Raw genomic sequence first — 16410 nt, forward strand, 5'->3', positions numbered from 1 at the left:
AACCCTTTCTCCCAGCAGATCAGAGGGTGTGGCAACAAGAGCTGTCCCCTTAGGGGGGCTCCGACTGACCCTGTGTCCTGTTGGGCCTGCGTATACCACTCTCCACTATCTACGGAGCTGGGGCATCCCTGACCTTCGCTCATCATCATCAAAAAGTGAGGTCTTCCTAGTCCTAAAGTAGACCTTCCGACCCCCAATAGGAGCCCCTCCTCAATACTCGTACATACTCTGAAGCAGGTGTCATGGTGCAAGCAGAGTGAAGCAGACAGAGCTTGTCTCCCATGCTCCCACATCTTTGGTGCACCTGGAGTGAAATCTCAGATGAGTCAAGTGATATCGAAGCGTGAGTAACCGATGATAAGCTACCCAGATCTGTAAGGGGGCTGGTGGCGGGGGGGGGGGGGGGGGGGGGTTGGCACATGGAAATAGCTCTAAATGTGAGATTTCAGGCAAGCGAGGGAAACCAAAAGACGCTGAGGGAGGTTGTGGGCACCCTTCCAAAACTATTAAGTCAGAGATGGGACTGCCTATTCTACCGTTAGTTTGGCTCAGAGTCCTACACCGAGGTACTAGGGCAACACCAAGAGTCACACACGTGTCCTAGCAATGTTCCCTGAGCGCCTGGGGCAATCTCCTTCCCCAACTCCGAGCTAGCGGCGGGCCTTGGCCACAGCTCCAATCCCAACCCTATTCGTCGGGCAAAACCAGCTCTGACACCCGCACCCCACCTTCTGCACCACCGCCACCCCACCTGCCCAGGCCTCTTTGACGCGATCACAGCGTGGGGGGTTGGTCAGAACCCCGCCCCCGGCCCGTGACGGCCCGGCGCCCGCTGGGTCCCTGCATCCTCCCCATCCGCGGGGCGGGGTGGCCAGCGCTGGGCAGCGGGCACCCGGCCCCGCACCCGCATGCGGACGCTCGGCCTCGGGGCGGGGCTTTCTCGGGGCCCCGCCCCCTGACGTCAGCCCCGCGAGGCGTGGGCGGGACTGCCCGCCAGCCCCGGCTTTCAGAGGCAGAGCCGCCGAGCCGCGGCTGGAGGCACGCAGCCTGGCTCCTGCTCCGGCTCCGGCTTCGGCTTCGGCTTCGGCTTCGGCTCCGGCTCCGGCTCCGGCCCCGGCCCCGGAGGATGCGGCGTGCCCAGGATGCTGCCGCGCCTGGTAGTGCTGCTGGCGGTGCTCCTCAGCCTGCGCCTCGGCTCCTGCGCGCGCGGTAAGGATCGCAGCCTGGCCCTGCCCTGCCCTCTCCGCGCCCGCCCGGCGGGGCTGGGTGCGCGTCCGCTCCCGACTCGCGCTCTTCGTCGCCCCTACGTTATAGTTGTGCGTTCCACGGAGAACCCCGTCTGGCTGTCCCTCTGGGGAGGGGGGCGTCCATTGTCTACCCCACCCCAGAAGCTCCCTCATTCCGGCAAGCCTGGATCTCAGGCTCCCCATCGTGGAAGTGGAAGAGCATGAAATTGATGGGGGGGGGGTGGATAGAGAAGTTCAGTGACACCCACCCACGCACCCCCACTTTATCTTCTATCCACCTCCAAACGAATCAGAAACTTAGCCCTGGCCTTTTTTTGTTGTTCTAGTTCAACTGGTAAGAATGCTTTCCCCTTGGGTGCCTGGGTGGCTCAGTTGGTTAAGCGACTGCCTTCCGCTCAGGTCATGATCCTGGAGTCCCGGGATCGAGTCCCGCATCGGGCTCCCTGCTCAGCAGGGGGTCTGCTGCTCCCTCTGCCCTCTTCCCTCTCATGCTCTCTGTCTCTCATTCTCTCTCTCTCAAATAAATAAATAAAATCTTAAAAAAAAAAAAAAAAAGAATGCTTTCCCCTCTGGGGAATGACTTTGATCCCCCATCTGACTCCACCTTCCCTTAGCCCTCCCCTTAACCTACTTCTTCCCCATGCCATTCCCGCCCCCATCCCAGGTCTTGCCCGCTACTATCACCTGTTGCTCCATCTGATCATTCCTGCTCCTTCTTTAGCCCCTAATGTGCTCTGACTGCCACCTGCCTCACTCTCCCTCCTCCTGCCCCTTAGCTCAGTCTTCTAACCCAGCCAGCTATCCTGGAAAGTTTCTGCAAGAGAGAATAAAGCCTGGAGAGAGAATGCCAGGGCAGGGAGGTGGAGGCATGGAGACTGGAGCCAGGGAGAGCAGGGACTGAAACTGCGTCTACACCAAAATACAAAGTAAAACCTGCAGTCAGCCATTCACATGATCGAGAACTGAGTCGGGGATATGCAGCCCCAATACCGCGAAGACCTGCTGCGTTTCTCACTTTTCCATCTAACGTTTTGAAATTGAAACACAGCCTTGAGAATCAAAGATAGTGTAAAAAGCAAGCAAGAAACAGGGGAGATGTGCTTTCTAAGTGCAAATGACAATTCTAGAAGAAGCATTACTAGAGAGATGGCGAGAGGTTAGAGAACAAAGGAAGCCTGAGTGGCTGGCAGATGGAGAGACGTGAAGGGATCGAGGAGGAGAGAACAGACTGGCTATTGGCCCTAACCTACCTCATTGTACTTGATTGGCAAGACTCTTAGAGTAGGTGTATTTATTACATTCTTACAAATGAGAGGTTCGGTGAGGTTAAGTAATTTGACCAAGCTACCCTGACCAGTGTTAGTTGGAGGCTCCTGAAGTTGGAGTGCCCCATGTTGAATGGGGGGTGGGGGCAGGAGGTGGAGTTAGACAGCGGTCTGTAGTATCTCACTGCAGAGCCAAGGGTGCTGGCTCTGTGTGGAAATGTCAGCACGATCTAGAACCAGACCTGCTTCATTCTGTCTGTCCTCACCCAGCCTACAGCCCTGCTAGACGTGGGGGAATGGGGCAAGCATTCAGCTTGGGGTTGCCCAGGAGACCTGTGAAGAGAAACAGGCAGATGCCAACAAGCAGGATATCTGTGTATCCCCAAGAACTCCAGAGAGGAGGCCTTGGGCTGGAGCCAAGGCTGGGGCCAGGGTAGGGACCAGGGCTGGGGATGGGGGCCAGCCTTGGGATGAGGCTGGAGCAAGGACAGGGACTAGCTCATCTGAGATGAGAGCTCATTGCTGACAGACATTAGCTTAGCTAATGAGACCTTAGCTCTCAGCCCATGCCTTCTCTCCGGAGATACATCAGACTCCCCTTGGCTCTTCTTAGCCACCACTTCTGTTTCTGATCGCAGACAGTGATCTAAGGATACAACACTAGCTCTGGAATCAGACACATGAGGATTCACACTGCCCCTTATTAGCTCCTTTGGCCTTGGGCAAGTCACTCAACCTTTCTGAGCCCTTATTTCTTCTCCGGTAAAATTAGGGCCATAAATGTCTATCCTGTAGGGCTGGTCATGAGAATTAACTGAAAGAACATATGTAAAGTACTTAGCAGAGAGTCCAGCTCACAGTAAAGTAGTCAATAAATAGAAGCTGGTAGGATGATGGCCACCATCACCGTCGACATCTTCATTGCTGGGGGAGGGCTCTGCGAGCTCTGATATTGACACTCTTCTCGCCAGGGACAGATCTGCCCAGCCCTCCATCTGTGTGGTTTGAAGCAGAATTTTTCTCCCATGTCCTCCACTGGACTCCCATCCCGAAACCGTCAAACAGCACCTACTATGAAGTAGAGCTTCTGAGGTATGGAAAGGGGAGGATGGAGAAAGGAGGGAGGTGGGTGCGGGAGGGGGCAACCCATCTCCTTCACTTCCCTGGCATGGGAAGACATAGCTGTCTTGTTATTGAAGTAACACCGGGAAGGACCCTGGTATATATCAATCGGTTGACAAGTACTGATTGATCCCCATATGTGTTGAGCCGTGTGCTGGGAGCTCTTGGATGAGAAAGCCAAGGTATTTCCTTTTCCCTTAAGTTTTTTCCATCTTATTGGAGAAACAAGAAATGCATCCATAATATAATTGGGAAACAAGGAAACCCTAACGGACTGTAAATATAATTGGGAGAAAGCCTGAGAAGTCAGGTTGTATTGCAGTGGGTAGCAAGTCTTCCTGGAGGAGTTGGCGATCTGTTAGATATTCCAATCTAAGAGAAACTGGTATGCAGCCCCAGAGCCAAGAGAGATCCTCTTGCAGTTAGATGCCCGGGACCAGAGAACATACGCTGCAGGCTGTACCTCATGGGAGCTCTCTCCCTGGGCCCCTTGCTTTCCTCTTAAAGGAGGTGGGTTTGAACGCAAGTTCCTCTACTAGTGCCTTGCCTGATATCTCCCCAGGTATGGGCTAGAACCCTGGAAGTCCATCCCCAGCTGCAGCCAGACCCAGGTGTCGTTCTGTGATCTCACTGTGGTGACCCTGGACCTGTACCACAACAATGGCTACCGAGCCAAGGTCCGCACGGTGGATGGAAACCAGTACTCCAACTGGACCTTCACCAACACCCGCTTCTCCGTGGATGAAGGTGCTTTTCCTCCCCTGGGCCTAGAAGATGGCTTTGGGGGTTCCTTCCTGCCAGAAACTCTAGTCTAGAATGTGACTCTGTTTCCATAGCTCACCACCCAGCTGGGCTTCCCGGGTGAGGACCTAGTTGCCCAAATAACTAATCAGGACTTTTGGGAAGATTTAGATGAAAATAGCCAAGTTGTTCAAGATTTAAAAGGGAACTGGAGTTGTTTATCCTACAGAAGAGAAGTCTTGGGGTGGTTTAGAGCAGCTGAGTCACAAGGGCCAGACCTGTGTACTTGTAGGGTTCTGGAAGAGGAAGTAAATCCAAAAGCACTCAGCACAGAGCAAGAAACAGTAGGCAGAATTGGATCCTGAAGAAGGGTTGGGGGTCTCTCTCAGCAGACATAAGAGAAAAGGATAAGCCCCAGACTTGATGGGATTTTGTCATTCTATGAATTGGAATGGACCATGCTCTATGAGTGTGGTGAGCCTGCTCTGCAAAATTCAGAGTCAGAACCAATGGCCTTCGAGGTCTTTGGCTCCCAAATGCCTGCCCGCAGGCCAGTGCTTAGCTGGCTACAGAAACATTACCTGAGGAATGTGTTTAAAAATCAATGTGTCCAGGGGCACCTGGGTGGCTCAGTCGTTAGGCGTCTGCCTTCGGCTCAGGTCATGATCCCAGGGTCCTGGGATCAGGCCCCACGTCGGGCTCCCTTCTCGACAGGAGGCCTGCTTCTCCCTCTCCCACTCCCCCTGCTTGTGTTCCCTCTCTCGCTGTGTCTCTGTCAAATAAATAAATAAAAATCTTTAAAAAAAAAAAAAAAAATCAACGTGTCCAGGGCCCAGCTTCAAAAATTCAAGTTCACTGTGTCTTGAGTGGACCCGGGGCATCTGTATTTGTAATGTACTTCCCAGGAAGTCCTTATGTGCTGCCAGGTTGAGAAAGTGGTGGCCCGGGTTTTAGGGTGGGTAAAGCTTGACCCTAGAGGCCAGGCATGGGCAGGGCACCCAGGCCCTCCCCAGCCTGCAGTCCTCATCATTTTGCCTCCCCACCAGTGACTCTGACGATTGGCAGCGTGAAGCTAGAGGTGCACAATGGCATCATCCTCGGGAAGATCCAGCCCCCCAGGCCCAAGATAGCCCCTGCAGGCGACACTTACGAAAGCGTCTTCCAACACTTCCGCGAGTATGAGATTCAGATTCGCAAGGTGCCGGGGAACTACACGGTATGGGCCTCCCCAGGGCCACAGGACATCTGTATTTATAACGCAGTGGGCTCCCTGCGCCTCCTCGTCAGCAGGGCTGGCAGTACCTTCTATGCACCCCTGGGGAACTTTGCTGGCAGAGTAGAGAGAGAGGGCGTGGGGCAGGGGAGGGAGCTGAGATGACCTCAGCCCCCAAATCTGTGCTCCTGCCAGGTGGCAGGGAAGACATGGCCCACTAGTGTCAGGCACCACACAAGACATTTAATAGCTATTATTCCTGATCCCCTGGCAGGTGGATATTTTATTCCATTTTATAAATGGGAAAATGTGTCTCCCAAGAGGCTATGTAATTGCCCACGGACACCCCCTAAGTGGGAGATCTGGAATCTGCCAGATCCATCCTCTTCCCACCATTTGATACCAGCCCCTTCTAGGAAGGTCCTCAGCGACTATAAAATGTTCCTTTTCTCTTTTTGTACAAAATAAGTCATGTTAATCACAGAGATCTTGGGCTGCATTGATAATACTGGGTTTGTCATGTCAGGGAAAGGACACTGAAGGGGGTGGCCTGGAGCATCTCTGATGGCTCCCCCACTCTCAGCTTCCATGGTCCATGAATCAAGGGTACATTTTGTTTATTGCTGTTGTTTTTGTTTCAGTTCACAAAGGAGAAGGTGAAGCATGAAAACTTCAGCCTCTCACCCCCTGGAGATCTAGGAGAGTTCTGTGTCAAGGTGAAGCCATCTGTGAGCTCCCGCCTGAACAAGGGGGTATGGTCCAAGGAGGAGTGCGTCGTGCTCACCCAGCAGTGTGAGTCTGCAGTTGGGGCTGCTGTCTGGGGGGCGGGAGGCAGGAAGGGCCTCACACGATCCAAAAAGCATCAGTTGAGGACCACTGATGCCAGGGGCACTCCCCCACATGGCCCTGTGAGAAAGCTCCTATTGTCCCCATTTTAGAGATGCGGGACCTGAGGCTCTGTGGGTCTGAACAGCTTTCTAGGGCACGGAGGCAGAGCCAGGTCTCTTGATTCTGCTGGTGCTGGTGTTCTGCTTGAGCACAGCTGTGCTTCCCAAGAACCGCTCCCCTCCCCCCTCCCTGCCCCAGGCTCGCTCTGTCAGCTGTGGTAGTTCCTGTTTGTTACATCTCTCTGCTGTCTTTTCCTGAGGCTGGGCACAGAGGGCCTTCTCCTTGTCCCCCCTCCCCATTGGGACTGAGCTGACCCCTGCCAGAGCTGCTAAAGCCAGGCTCTCCGCAGGTGCTGGGGACGGGAGGGAAAGGAGGGAGGGGAGAGGACCTGGGATGTGAAGGCCATGGTCTTGTCCATGAGGATCTTACAGTCTGGCTGGGGAGACAGGGCATGCCCAGAGGAAGCTGTAAATAGCAACTCAGGGCAACATATGCCCCAACCAGTCATGCCAGGCCAGCAAGGCCCAGCAAAGCCCAGAGTGACTCCTTATATTTCTACATTTCAGTTCATGAAGGACACTCACAAGTTCATTGTCATTTAGCCTCTCTCTCATTTAAGCAGAGTTAAGGCACCATCCCTGTGTCGGGCAGCCTTAAGAGCATTTTTAACATTCACTCACTGGTAGAAGAACTAAGTTTTGTGGACAGGTCTGGCTTCAGATCTCAGCTTTACCACTTACGAGGTCTATGATCTTGGGTAAGTTACATAAACTCTCTAGGCCCCAGGATCCTATTGTGTATAGGGATGATGATAGTACTCACCTCCTAGGGTTGTTATAAGGATCAGGTAACATAAGTTAAGGGAGGTGTGCTGTGTACTTCACAATCATGTGGTAGGCACTATTATTTTTCCCATTTTATAGATGGGGAAACTGAGGCTCAGAGCGGCTGAGTCAGTGGTGGAGCTGGGACTGGCGCCAGGCCTCCATTCTTACCTGCTGTCCCATCCTGCCCCCCATTCCACGTGCTGTGGTGTGAGTTGTGTGCAGAGCTGGAGGCAGAGTCACTGGGTCTAGTAAGGGAATCTCTTCAGGACAGAGGTTGGAAGGCCAGGCAGGGATTTCCAAGGATCCAGAAGCATCTGGTTGTGGCCTAGAGGGGGTCACCGGGGGCCACTGACTGAGTGGCTCCTAAGAGTGGCCGTGGGCTCCTGGGATCCAGGCCACAGACACATCTCTCTGGGCCTGCAGATTTCACCACGACCAACCTCAGCATCTTCTTCACCTTCGTCCTGCTTCTGTGCGGAGCCCTGGCCTACTGCCTGGCCCTCCATCTGTACGTGCGGCGCCGGAGGAAGCTGCCCCCCGTCCGGGGGGGGGGGGGGGGGGGGGGGGGGGCACTGGCCCATCCTTCCTTGCCATACCAAGAATCCAGGAGACGGGGGCTCCCTCCCAGACAGTCCCTTCCCTCAGCCCTGACATTATCAGGAGGCCCCTTCATCAAGGACCGTGGGGACAGAGGGAGGGCTTAAATGCAAAGCCTAGTGCTGAGAACACTGCCTTCTAAGGGCCCCCGATAAGACACATACTGAGTAGTCCCAACCCCCCACGTGCCATTTTGTTACTATTTACTAACAACTGGCCATGGGCCAGCCCCTGTGCATCAGTACCTCTGAAGCAGGTGGGGTTATTATCTTCATTTTACAAGGGAGGAAACTGAGGCATGGAGCGATTGTTCCGTGCACGGGGGCCAGGGAGCCAGGAGAAGTCAGGAAGAGCCCAGTCTCTCCCAGCCCTGCCAGCTGGTGATGATGAGTGTTCCAGAAGAGGAGGAACACGCGGCTGGGAGCCCAGGCCTAGGGCTACTGCCAGAGCAGCAGGGAGCAGAACGAGGGCTACTGCCCAGGAGGAGGGGTCGTGGGGTGGCCAGGGTCTCTGCCCCCCGCCCAGAGCATCTCCTCTTGCCACACGGCACGGGCAGCTGGTGCACTTGTGCTTAGCCAGCCTCCAGAATGCAGCTCGCAGCACTGGGCAGCAGGTCCAAACCTCTGCCTGGCCCGCCTGGGACTCAGGCTGCTCTGGAGGTTGCCACCACATCCCCACAGCGGCCATCACTGTGAGGGCCGCGGGCTCTGCTGGGAAGGACCGGCTCCACCGGGGAGGACCTTCCGTTGGGGGGGCTACCCCCCCAAGAGGGATCCCAGGATTTCTAGGAAAATAAGGAGAGAGACAAAGACCCTCTGGAATTATGTTGAGTAAGAACTCTAGGGGAGAGAAGGGACCGCCTGGCCTAATTAGGGTCTTTGTCCGGCAGCAAAGGACTGTGTTCCTAGCTCCAGTGCCCTGGGTAGAGTGGTATGACGAGGAGCCTTACAGGATTAAAAAGTTCTTCTTGTGTCTAACTGAAGTATATAACTCATTGTCCCTTCTCTGTGCTCCAGGGAGATTCCGTTCCACAAACATGTATGCATCGGCCTGTTTAACAAGTGCTCTGAGCATGTTCTATTACGCAGGGCCTGGAACCGGGATGGGGGCTGCGCTCAGGGACAGATGACGAGAAAGCAGAGGGGTGGGGGAGGCTGGTCCTGGTAACTGGAGCGGGGATTCCTCGGTGGGCGTCAGAAAGAGCATCTAGGAAGAGATCAGTGAAGTGGCCGTTGAGCTACAGTTATTGAGCACCAATGACAGGCCACATGTGGTCTGGGAAGAAGCTGATTCATGCAGCCCTTGGTCCCAAGGGGCTTGATTACAGCCGGTAGGGCAGCCAGCATAGAATCTATTACTTCTAATGCAAGCCAGGGAAATAGGCACAGGTGCAAAATGCCAAAGGAGACAACGCAGCCTCTGGGTTTTCATTCCTCTGTGCCATTTGGATCACAGAAGTGAGCTCTCCTTGAGAATGTTTTCCTTCTCAAGATAAATGCAGCCCAGTTGGCTTCATCTAATGATGGTGGTCATTACTAACTTCATGAATAACTTCAAGTGCACAGAGCACTTTCACATTCATATGCTTATTCCCACTCATGCGCTGTTCTGATCTGCTCTTTGGATAAATGGGGATTTCAGATCAGGACAGTGGAGTACAAATCGCAGGTTTGTTCTCTGCCGCTGTGACTTTGTGCAAGTCATTTCACTTCTCTGAAGTTCGATTCTCTCCTTAGATTGGAAAGTAAAATTCAATGTGCCCAATATTTACCGAGTGCTTTCTCTGTGCCAGGCACTGTTCTGAGCACTTGCCGCGCATTAACTACAACACGAGGAGGCCGGTACTGTGACTATTTCTGTTTTATAGGCGAGGAACTAAAGCACAAAGAGGGCAAATAATTCAGCCAAGGCAACACAGCTGATACAAGGCAGAACTGGGGTATGAACCATGCAGTCTGGCTCTAGAAACAGATGATCCTTAATCCCCAACTTGTGGGATATTCATAGGAACTCAACCAATTAAGAGTTGCATTCGAGTCCAAACTTACAAAGGGAATGAGGGCAGGTGTGCTGAGTCAGTAAGTCAGTCAACAAACTTTAAGAGAGCCTCCTATGTGCCAGCTCAGTTTAAGTTCCGGGAACCGAGTGGCAGACAAAACTAGACAGCTCCTGTCCTCAAGAAGCTTATATTCTGCTGGGTGTGGGGAGTAAGTGTGGCTAGAGAGCAGGTTGTGGTGGGAGGCAGAAAATAAATTTAAAAAGAATTTCAGGAACCAAGTGCTAGGAAGAAGTACACGAGGTGAATGTAGAGAGGGTCGCAGCACTGCCTTAGCCAGGATGATCGGGAAGGCCTCTCTGGGGAGAAACATCTGAGCTGAGACCCGAATGTTAGAACGACACAGCCAGAGCAAATGCTGAAAGAAGTGTTCCCACCACAGGGCGTAGCATGTGCAAAGGCCCTGAGAGCACTGAGCTGATGCATGAGCAGGAAGAACCCCAGTGTGGCTGAGACGGAACAGCAAGGGGGAGAGGGATTAAGTGACTTTCCCTGGGACCCCTGGCAGGTCGTGGGGAGCAGCTCCTCCCCCACTGCTAATTCTGTGCTCGTTCCACTGCCCCACGTGGCAGCCACCCTGTGTTTGCGCAGGTCACTTAATCTGGTGAACGTTGGAGAAGTTAATTTTGTGTCTCACATCCAGCATTTTAAAAAATGAAATGGACAAGCGAGGGTAACGGAGGGGACAGGATAGGACAGGGTAGGATAGACTAGAACAGGAGTAGAATAGGAGAGAGTGGTAGTGTAGACCACGGTACCCGGCTAGTAAAACGCACTCTTTCGCGAAACTGCTTTCAGTTTACAGGATGTCTATATACAGGCGATCATGGAACACGTTTCTTATTTGGGATCATAGTCCAGAAAAGTTTGAAACACCCTCCTAGATCTATCTAGATGAGTCCGGCTTGCTCTCAGGTTTGGAAAGGACCGTGCTGGGGCTGAGAACATTCACCGTTCCCGGCCGGCTCCCGTTCTGCCTGCCGTTCCATCTGGGCTGCGAGCGTGCCGGCCTGAGCCAAACTGAGAATCGCACCAAGAGGAAAGGTCGATTCTAAAATGAAACAAAAAGTGCAGGTGACTCTGTGGGCTCCTCGGTTAGAGCAGAACCTTCTCGAGCCCGCCTCCTGGCCCCAGGGCCAAGCCTGCAGCGCCAGAGCGGGTCCCGCAGGTAACCCTCGCGTCTCTCACTCTGCCCTCTCCTCTCCAGGTCTTCGAGAAGCCCCAGGCCTCCAGCTTTGTCAGCCGGCTTCCCTGCCCCGAGCCCCAGGACACCATCCATCCCCTGGACGAGGAGGCCTGCCCCAAAGTGTCCCCAGAGCTGAAGAACTCGGAACTGCACGGCAGCACGGACAGCGGCTTTGGCAGTGCCAGGCCATCCCTGCAGAATGAAGAGCCCCAGTTCCTCCTCCCTGCCCCCCACCCCCAGGCTGGCGGCACCGCGGGCAAGGGGGCGCTCCCGGAGCTGGAGGGCGGCGGCAGCAGCGGCACGGACAGCGGGATCTGCCTGCAGGAGCCCGGCCTGAGTCCCGGCACCGGCCCCAGCTGGGAGCGGCGGGTGGGGGACAGCAGCCCGGGCCAGGATGACAGTGGCATTGGCCTCGTCCAGAACTCTGACGGGCAGCCTGGGGACGGGCGGAGTGGCTCCGCCTTGGGCCCTGCCAATGCCCCCGGGCCTGAGGGGCCTGGGGAAGAAGACCCAGCCTCAGTGGCATTCCGGGGCTACCTGAAGCAGACCAGATGCACAGAGGAGAAAGCAGCCAAGACAGGCTGCCTGGAGGAAGAGTCCTCTTTGACAGACAGCCTTGGCCCCAGGTTCAGGACGTGCCTGGATGCTGAGGCAGGCTGGTCTCCACCAGTGCTGGCCAAGGGCTATTTGAAACAGGACCCGGGAATGACTGTCACTACCTCGGGGACCTCAACTGGACAGTGGGACCAGCCGACGGAGGAATGGTCACTCCTGGGCTTGACCAGCTGTGCTGACCTAGGAGCATCTGACTGGAGCTTGGCCCATGATCTTGCCCCTGTGGACTGTGTGGCAGCCCCAGGCGGTCTCCTGGGCAGTTTCGACTCAAACCTGGTCACCCTGCCACTGATCTCCAGCCTCCACTCCAATGAGTGACTCAGGCTAAGGGGCTGCTTTTGATTTCAGCCACGAGGGCCCCCCGGGGTCAGAAGTGACGCACGAGGCCAGTGTGAGCCCTCATCAGCAGGCCCAGCAGGGCTGGCCAAGGGGCCCGGGGCAGAGAGAGACTCTCCCGCTGAACTACCGCAGGCTGTATGGGTGGCGTCGGCTGGGCTGCAGGAGGACTCCAAAGACTCAGGCAGGGCCGGGCGGAGGTCTCCTCCCTCCTCCGGGCTCTTCCTGTACTGTAACAGATTATTTGCTCAGGGGAATCACTGGTTTTCTGGAAGTGTGGGGAGGCCCAAGCTGCAGTCAGTAAGGACCCAGGCCTCCCCCCTAGACCCGCCAAGTGCCAGCGCCTCCAGCCGGATGGAGGGCTGGGCGGGGCAGTTTCCCTGAAGGGGCCATTTCTAGGAGGACAAAGGAGGGAGCAGAGACCAAGTCTGATCTCTGGCATGGTCAGAGCTGGTCAGCCTGGGATGGTCATAGGAAGAAGCTTCCCAGCTGGCAGTCCTCCCAGGCAGGGAGCTTGTCACGGAAGATCTTACAATGTATCTGTCCTGGTCAGTCAGCCTACCACCATGGTTATAGAGCCACCAGGGGATGAAGCCCCTGTGGCCGAGCCACTCACTACCTCCACCCTGTTGCCCCCACCATCTTGCTGATGGTACCAGAGAAACCACGGTTCTTTGTACTGGGCAAAATTCAACACTTCAGGTGGTCTCTGGGCTTGGGCAGCAGCTCGCCCACCCCAGACGGTCAGGGTTGGGACCTACACTGTTTACTGCTAGTATCCAGCTACAGACCCCCGGGACATGGCACTGGGCTCCGACCCATGCTCTCTGTGTCCAGCTGTGTGAGCTTGGGCCAAGCCACTTCTCAGAGACCCTGTTATCCTCTGATAGCATATGTGGAATAATGCCTCAGTCTCCAGTGGGCCCTCCATGCTGGATGGTAACCAAGCTGGCATCAGGGGTGGCATCCCCAGCCTGGTGTGGCCCTGGGCTGGGAGGAAGTTGCCTGCAGAACCTATATCTGCACAGAGCCAGCTTCTTTCGCATGCTGGGGATTAACAGATTTAGCAGAAGTCCATGGTGTCATGCGAAGAGGACTACCCGACCCTGGGCCCAGGAAGGGGACAGTATAGGCCCTGCCTCCCCATAGTCCATTTGGATTCTATCTTCAAAGCGAGTTTACAGTCCAAGGGCAAGGAAGCTGGGGGGAGTGACAGGCCTGGGGTCTGCCCGCCCCCCACTTCCGAGTCACCACTCGGCCCTGCATTTTTCTGTGGCATTCCGAGAAGAGACACTCCAGCTCAGGAAATCCACCCAGAACCACCCCGACTCCCCCACCACATCCTACCCAGAAGCTCTGATGTGCCAGTCTGCTAACTGAACTCCCTCTCAAAACTTGGGCTTGCGGGAAGATTCCTCAGGGTTCCCTTGGAAGGTTTATTTATTTATTTTGTTCACTTATTTATTGACGAAGCAGCATGGTACAGTGCAAGGATTCTGGGTATTTCAAGAACCTGGAGGTTCTCATTCTGACTCCACTGTTTCTTGCATCTCCTCATCTGTAAAGTGAAGGGTCTCGGCTTCTTCGTCTGTCAAACTAGAAAGCCACGCCTGCCGTGTTCAATGGACAGGGGTGTGAGGCTCTGAGGCGGTGGGTCTGAATGTGCCTTGCACGCAAGCCTCTCTAAATCAGAGACGCATGTTTTTTATTTCAATAAATTGTCAGGACCTCAGGAATCATGTGAAACCAAATTTCTGATCAAAAACGGTGACTGGTGGAAGCCTCAGGTTGTTGATAACTGAGGTTGATAACCAGATGTGTGATGTGGCTTGAGCAGGACCGAAGACTCGGGCTCAAGTCAGACAGACACAGGTAGGAGTCCTCAAGCTAACATGAAGTATGTAATGGGTATGGATAACAGTGTTTCGAGTCTGGCGTCTGGCCAGTTGGAAGAGAGACCAGACCAGACCTCCCTGGAGCTCTGTCACCTGCCCTTCTCGACGTGGAGGTGCGTCCCAGGGGTGTTTCTCATAAGTGCGGAAGCCATCTGCATTTGATTCTGAGAGCAGCCTGCTCTTTCCACGAAAAGCCACACGTGGGTTTGAGTCTCTCCCCAAGCTCAGCCCTGCGGGTGGAGCAAACTCAGGGCCCTGGCCAGAGTCTCCAGTGCACTTTGCGCTTTGTCCCATCCTGGATCCCCAAGGTGGTGAACGGGGACACCTCATCCCCGTTCCTCTGTGTCATCTCCAACGATGCTTCTCCCCGTTTCATTCTGAGGAAATAACCAGTTCTGGGAAGCACCGATCCTATCATCTTCAGAGAACTTGACTAATATCACACCATTTGGAACCAATCAAATTGATTTGCCCTGGAGGCCTCCCTGTCCTATTGGTTAAGAGGTGTGGGGTCTCCTGGAAATGAGTGTTGGAGATGGCCTCTGCCCCCAGGAAAAGTCCCTTGAGGCACGTTGGATGGAGAGTAGCAGAGAGGTGAATACGAAGACGGAGAGAGTAAGAGGAATCAGCAACCGGGGCCGGCAAGAGAGCAAACACAGAGCAGCTGGGAAAACGGAGTCCGAGGATGTGGGCTCTGCTGCAGGCCTTGCCTGCTTCCCTCGGGAAGCATGAACAGGACTTTGTGCTGGGTCTCCTGCCCGGCCCAGTCGGGGCTTGTGGGGGAAACAGAGTCCTTCCTGCAGGTGGTGCTGAGACGCTCACCGGCTTTTTGGGAATTGGATTCAAGTGCCCCACAGAAGGCCGTTTGTTGTTAAACTGAGTAATCTCCCTCGAGGGCTTTTCCAGGTTGAGGAATGTGTGATTCTGGGTTTCTATGAGCTAACGGAACTTCCTCTTAGTAAGGAGAGAGGGGAAATGGACCAACGTTGACTGAAGAGGAAATTTCTATTGAACTGTGTTTTCCCGGCTTTCTAAATAGCTGTATCAAGGAGTCTGCCTTGTCTTCCCCGAAGATCTCTACCCCCTGCAAGGCACACAACACACTATCCCAGAATACACACGGTCACAGAGGGGGCTCACTGCCCTGCTGAGTGGGAGCTCTCGGAGCCCCGCGTGGGGACGGCAGAGACAGGGGCGCCGTAGGCCGTGTCCGCCGGGGACAGCATGCTGGTGGCCGAGAGAGACAGGTTCAGGCGGCGAGGGCTGACTTTATGTAGCCCCAACCTAGAGGACACCAGGTAGTGGGAGGCATGACTCATCCGTTTCCTGTAGTGCTCGCAGGTTTCAGGGGGTTTTTTTTTTGTTTTTTTTTTTAGATATTATTTATTTATTTGAGAGAGAGAGAGAATTAGAGACAGAGAGCACATGAGAGGGGGGGAGGGTCAGAGGGAGAAGCAGACTCCCTGCTGAGCAGGGAGCCCGATGCGGGACTCGATCCTGGGACTCCAGGATCATGACCTGAGCCGAAGGCAGTCACTTAACCAACGGAGCCACCCAGGCGCCCCAGGGTTACTTTTAGAGCACGTCCATAATTTGAAATTAAATGCATTTTTATTAATGATTCACAGCACCCTTCCTCACTATCAGCTTGATCTTAAGTTCACCTAGCTCCCGTAAACATTCGACCCAGCGGGGGAAGGGGGGGGTTGGACCCAATAAACACTCTGACAAGGAAGGGTTGGGTCGTTGGAATTAGCGTTTTACAAAGCTAACCCTGATCAAAGCATAAGGCATGAATCAGAAGGGATGAGGCAGGATGTAGGGACCTGGTTGGAGGTGCATGTAGTCAGCATTTCTTCAAAAAACATTTTTAAGTGCCCAGGCCTGGGTCCACAGGGAACAAAAGAGGTGCAGCTCCATGGAGGGGGCTATCTGGCTATGAAGCTAACAGACTAGCAGATACATCTTTACAATCAGCGGTGAGTGCCATGAAAGGAACTAAGATGGGAAAACAAGGAACGGAGACGAGATGCGGAGAAACTGTGCAGAGGAAGCTGTCTTAGTTTGCTCGGGCTGCCATAACAAAATACCATGGACAAGACACATTTCTCATCGTTCTGGAGGCTGCAAGTCCAAGACCAAGGTGCCAGCCAATTTGGTTCTTGGTGAGGGCTCTCTTTCTGGCTTACAGAAGGCCCCCTTCTCCTTTGTGCTCATGGGAGGAAGAGGGGAGGGGGAGAAGAGAGGAGGAGCAGTAAAGAGAGAGAGCTCCAGCTAGGCAAGCACCCTGGTCTCTCTTCCTTTTTATTTTTTTTTTTTTATGATTTATTTGAGAGAGACAGCATGCCCTTGAGCAGGGGGAAGGGGGGGGAGGGAGAGAGAATCCCTAAACAGGCTACCCACCAAGCAAGGAGCCCCGACA

At 54.5% G+C, this 16410-nt stretch overlaps 2 protein-coding genes across 3 annotated transcripts in view; one reads left to right on the forward strand and one right to left on the reverse strand.

Moving 5' to 3' along the window:
- The first annotated feature begins 1037 nt into the window (after positions 1-1037).
- On the forward strand, positions 1038-15352 carry IL10RA (interleukin 10 receptor subunit alpha). Of its 2 annotated transcripts, none has more exons than XM_035009033.1 (7): positions 1038-1209; positions 3490-3604; positions 4197-4381; positions 5422-5591; positions 6230-6380; positions 7727-7843; positions 11159-15352. In XM_035009033.1, exons 1-7 carry the CDS (start codon positions 1143-1145, stop codon positions 12073-12075), a joined length of 1722 nt encoding a protein of 573 aa, XP_034864924.1. In that variant the 5' UTR covers positions 1038-1142; the 3' UTR covers positions 12076-15352. The 2 variants fall into 2 exon arrangements, with proteins under 2 accessions (XP_034864924.1, XP_034864923.1); XM_035009032.1 differs by having other exon boundaries at positions 1039-1209; positions 3484-3604.
- SMIM35 (small integral membrane protein 35) overlaps positions 10586-16410 on the reverse strand; it is a 75719-nt gene continuing 69894 nt past the window's right edge. The window contains exon 5 of the mRNA XM_035009034.1: positions 10586-11007. The gene's annotated coding sequence lies outside the window, so the exon portion shown is untranslated. The remainder of the gene's footprint in view (positions 11008-16410) is intronic.

This window comes from Mirounga leonina, unplaced genomic scaffold, assembly GCF_011800145.1.
Source record: "Mirounga leonina isolate KUSES-001 unplaced genomic scaffold, KU_Mleo_1.0 Mir_153, whole genome shotgun sequence".
Taxonomy (NCBI): Eukaryota; Metazoa; Chordata; class Mammalia; order Carnivora; family Phocidae; genus Mirounga; species Mirounga leonina.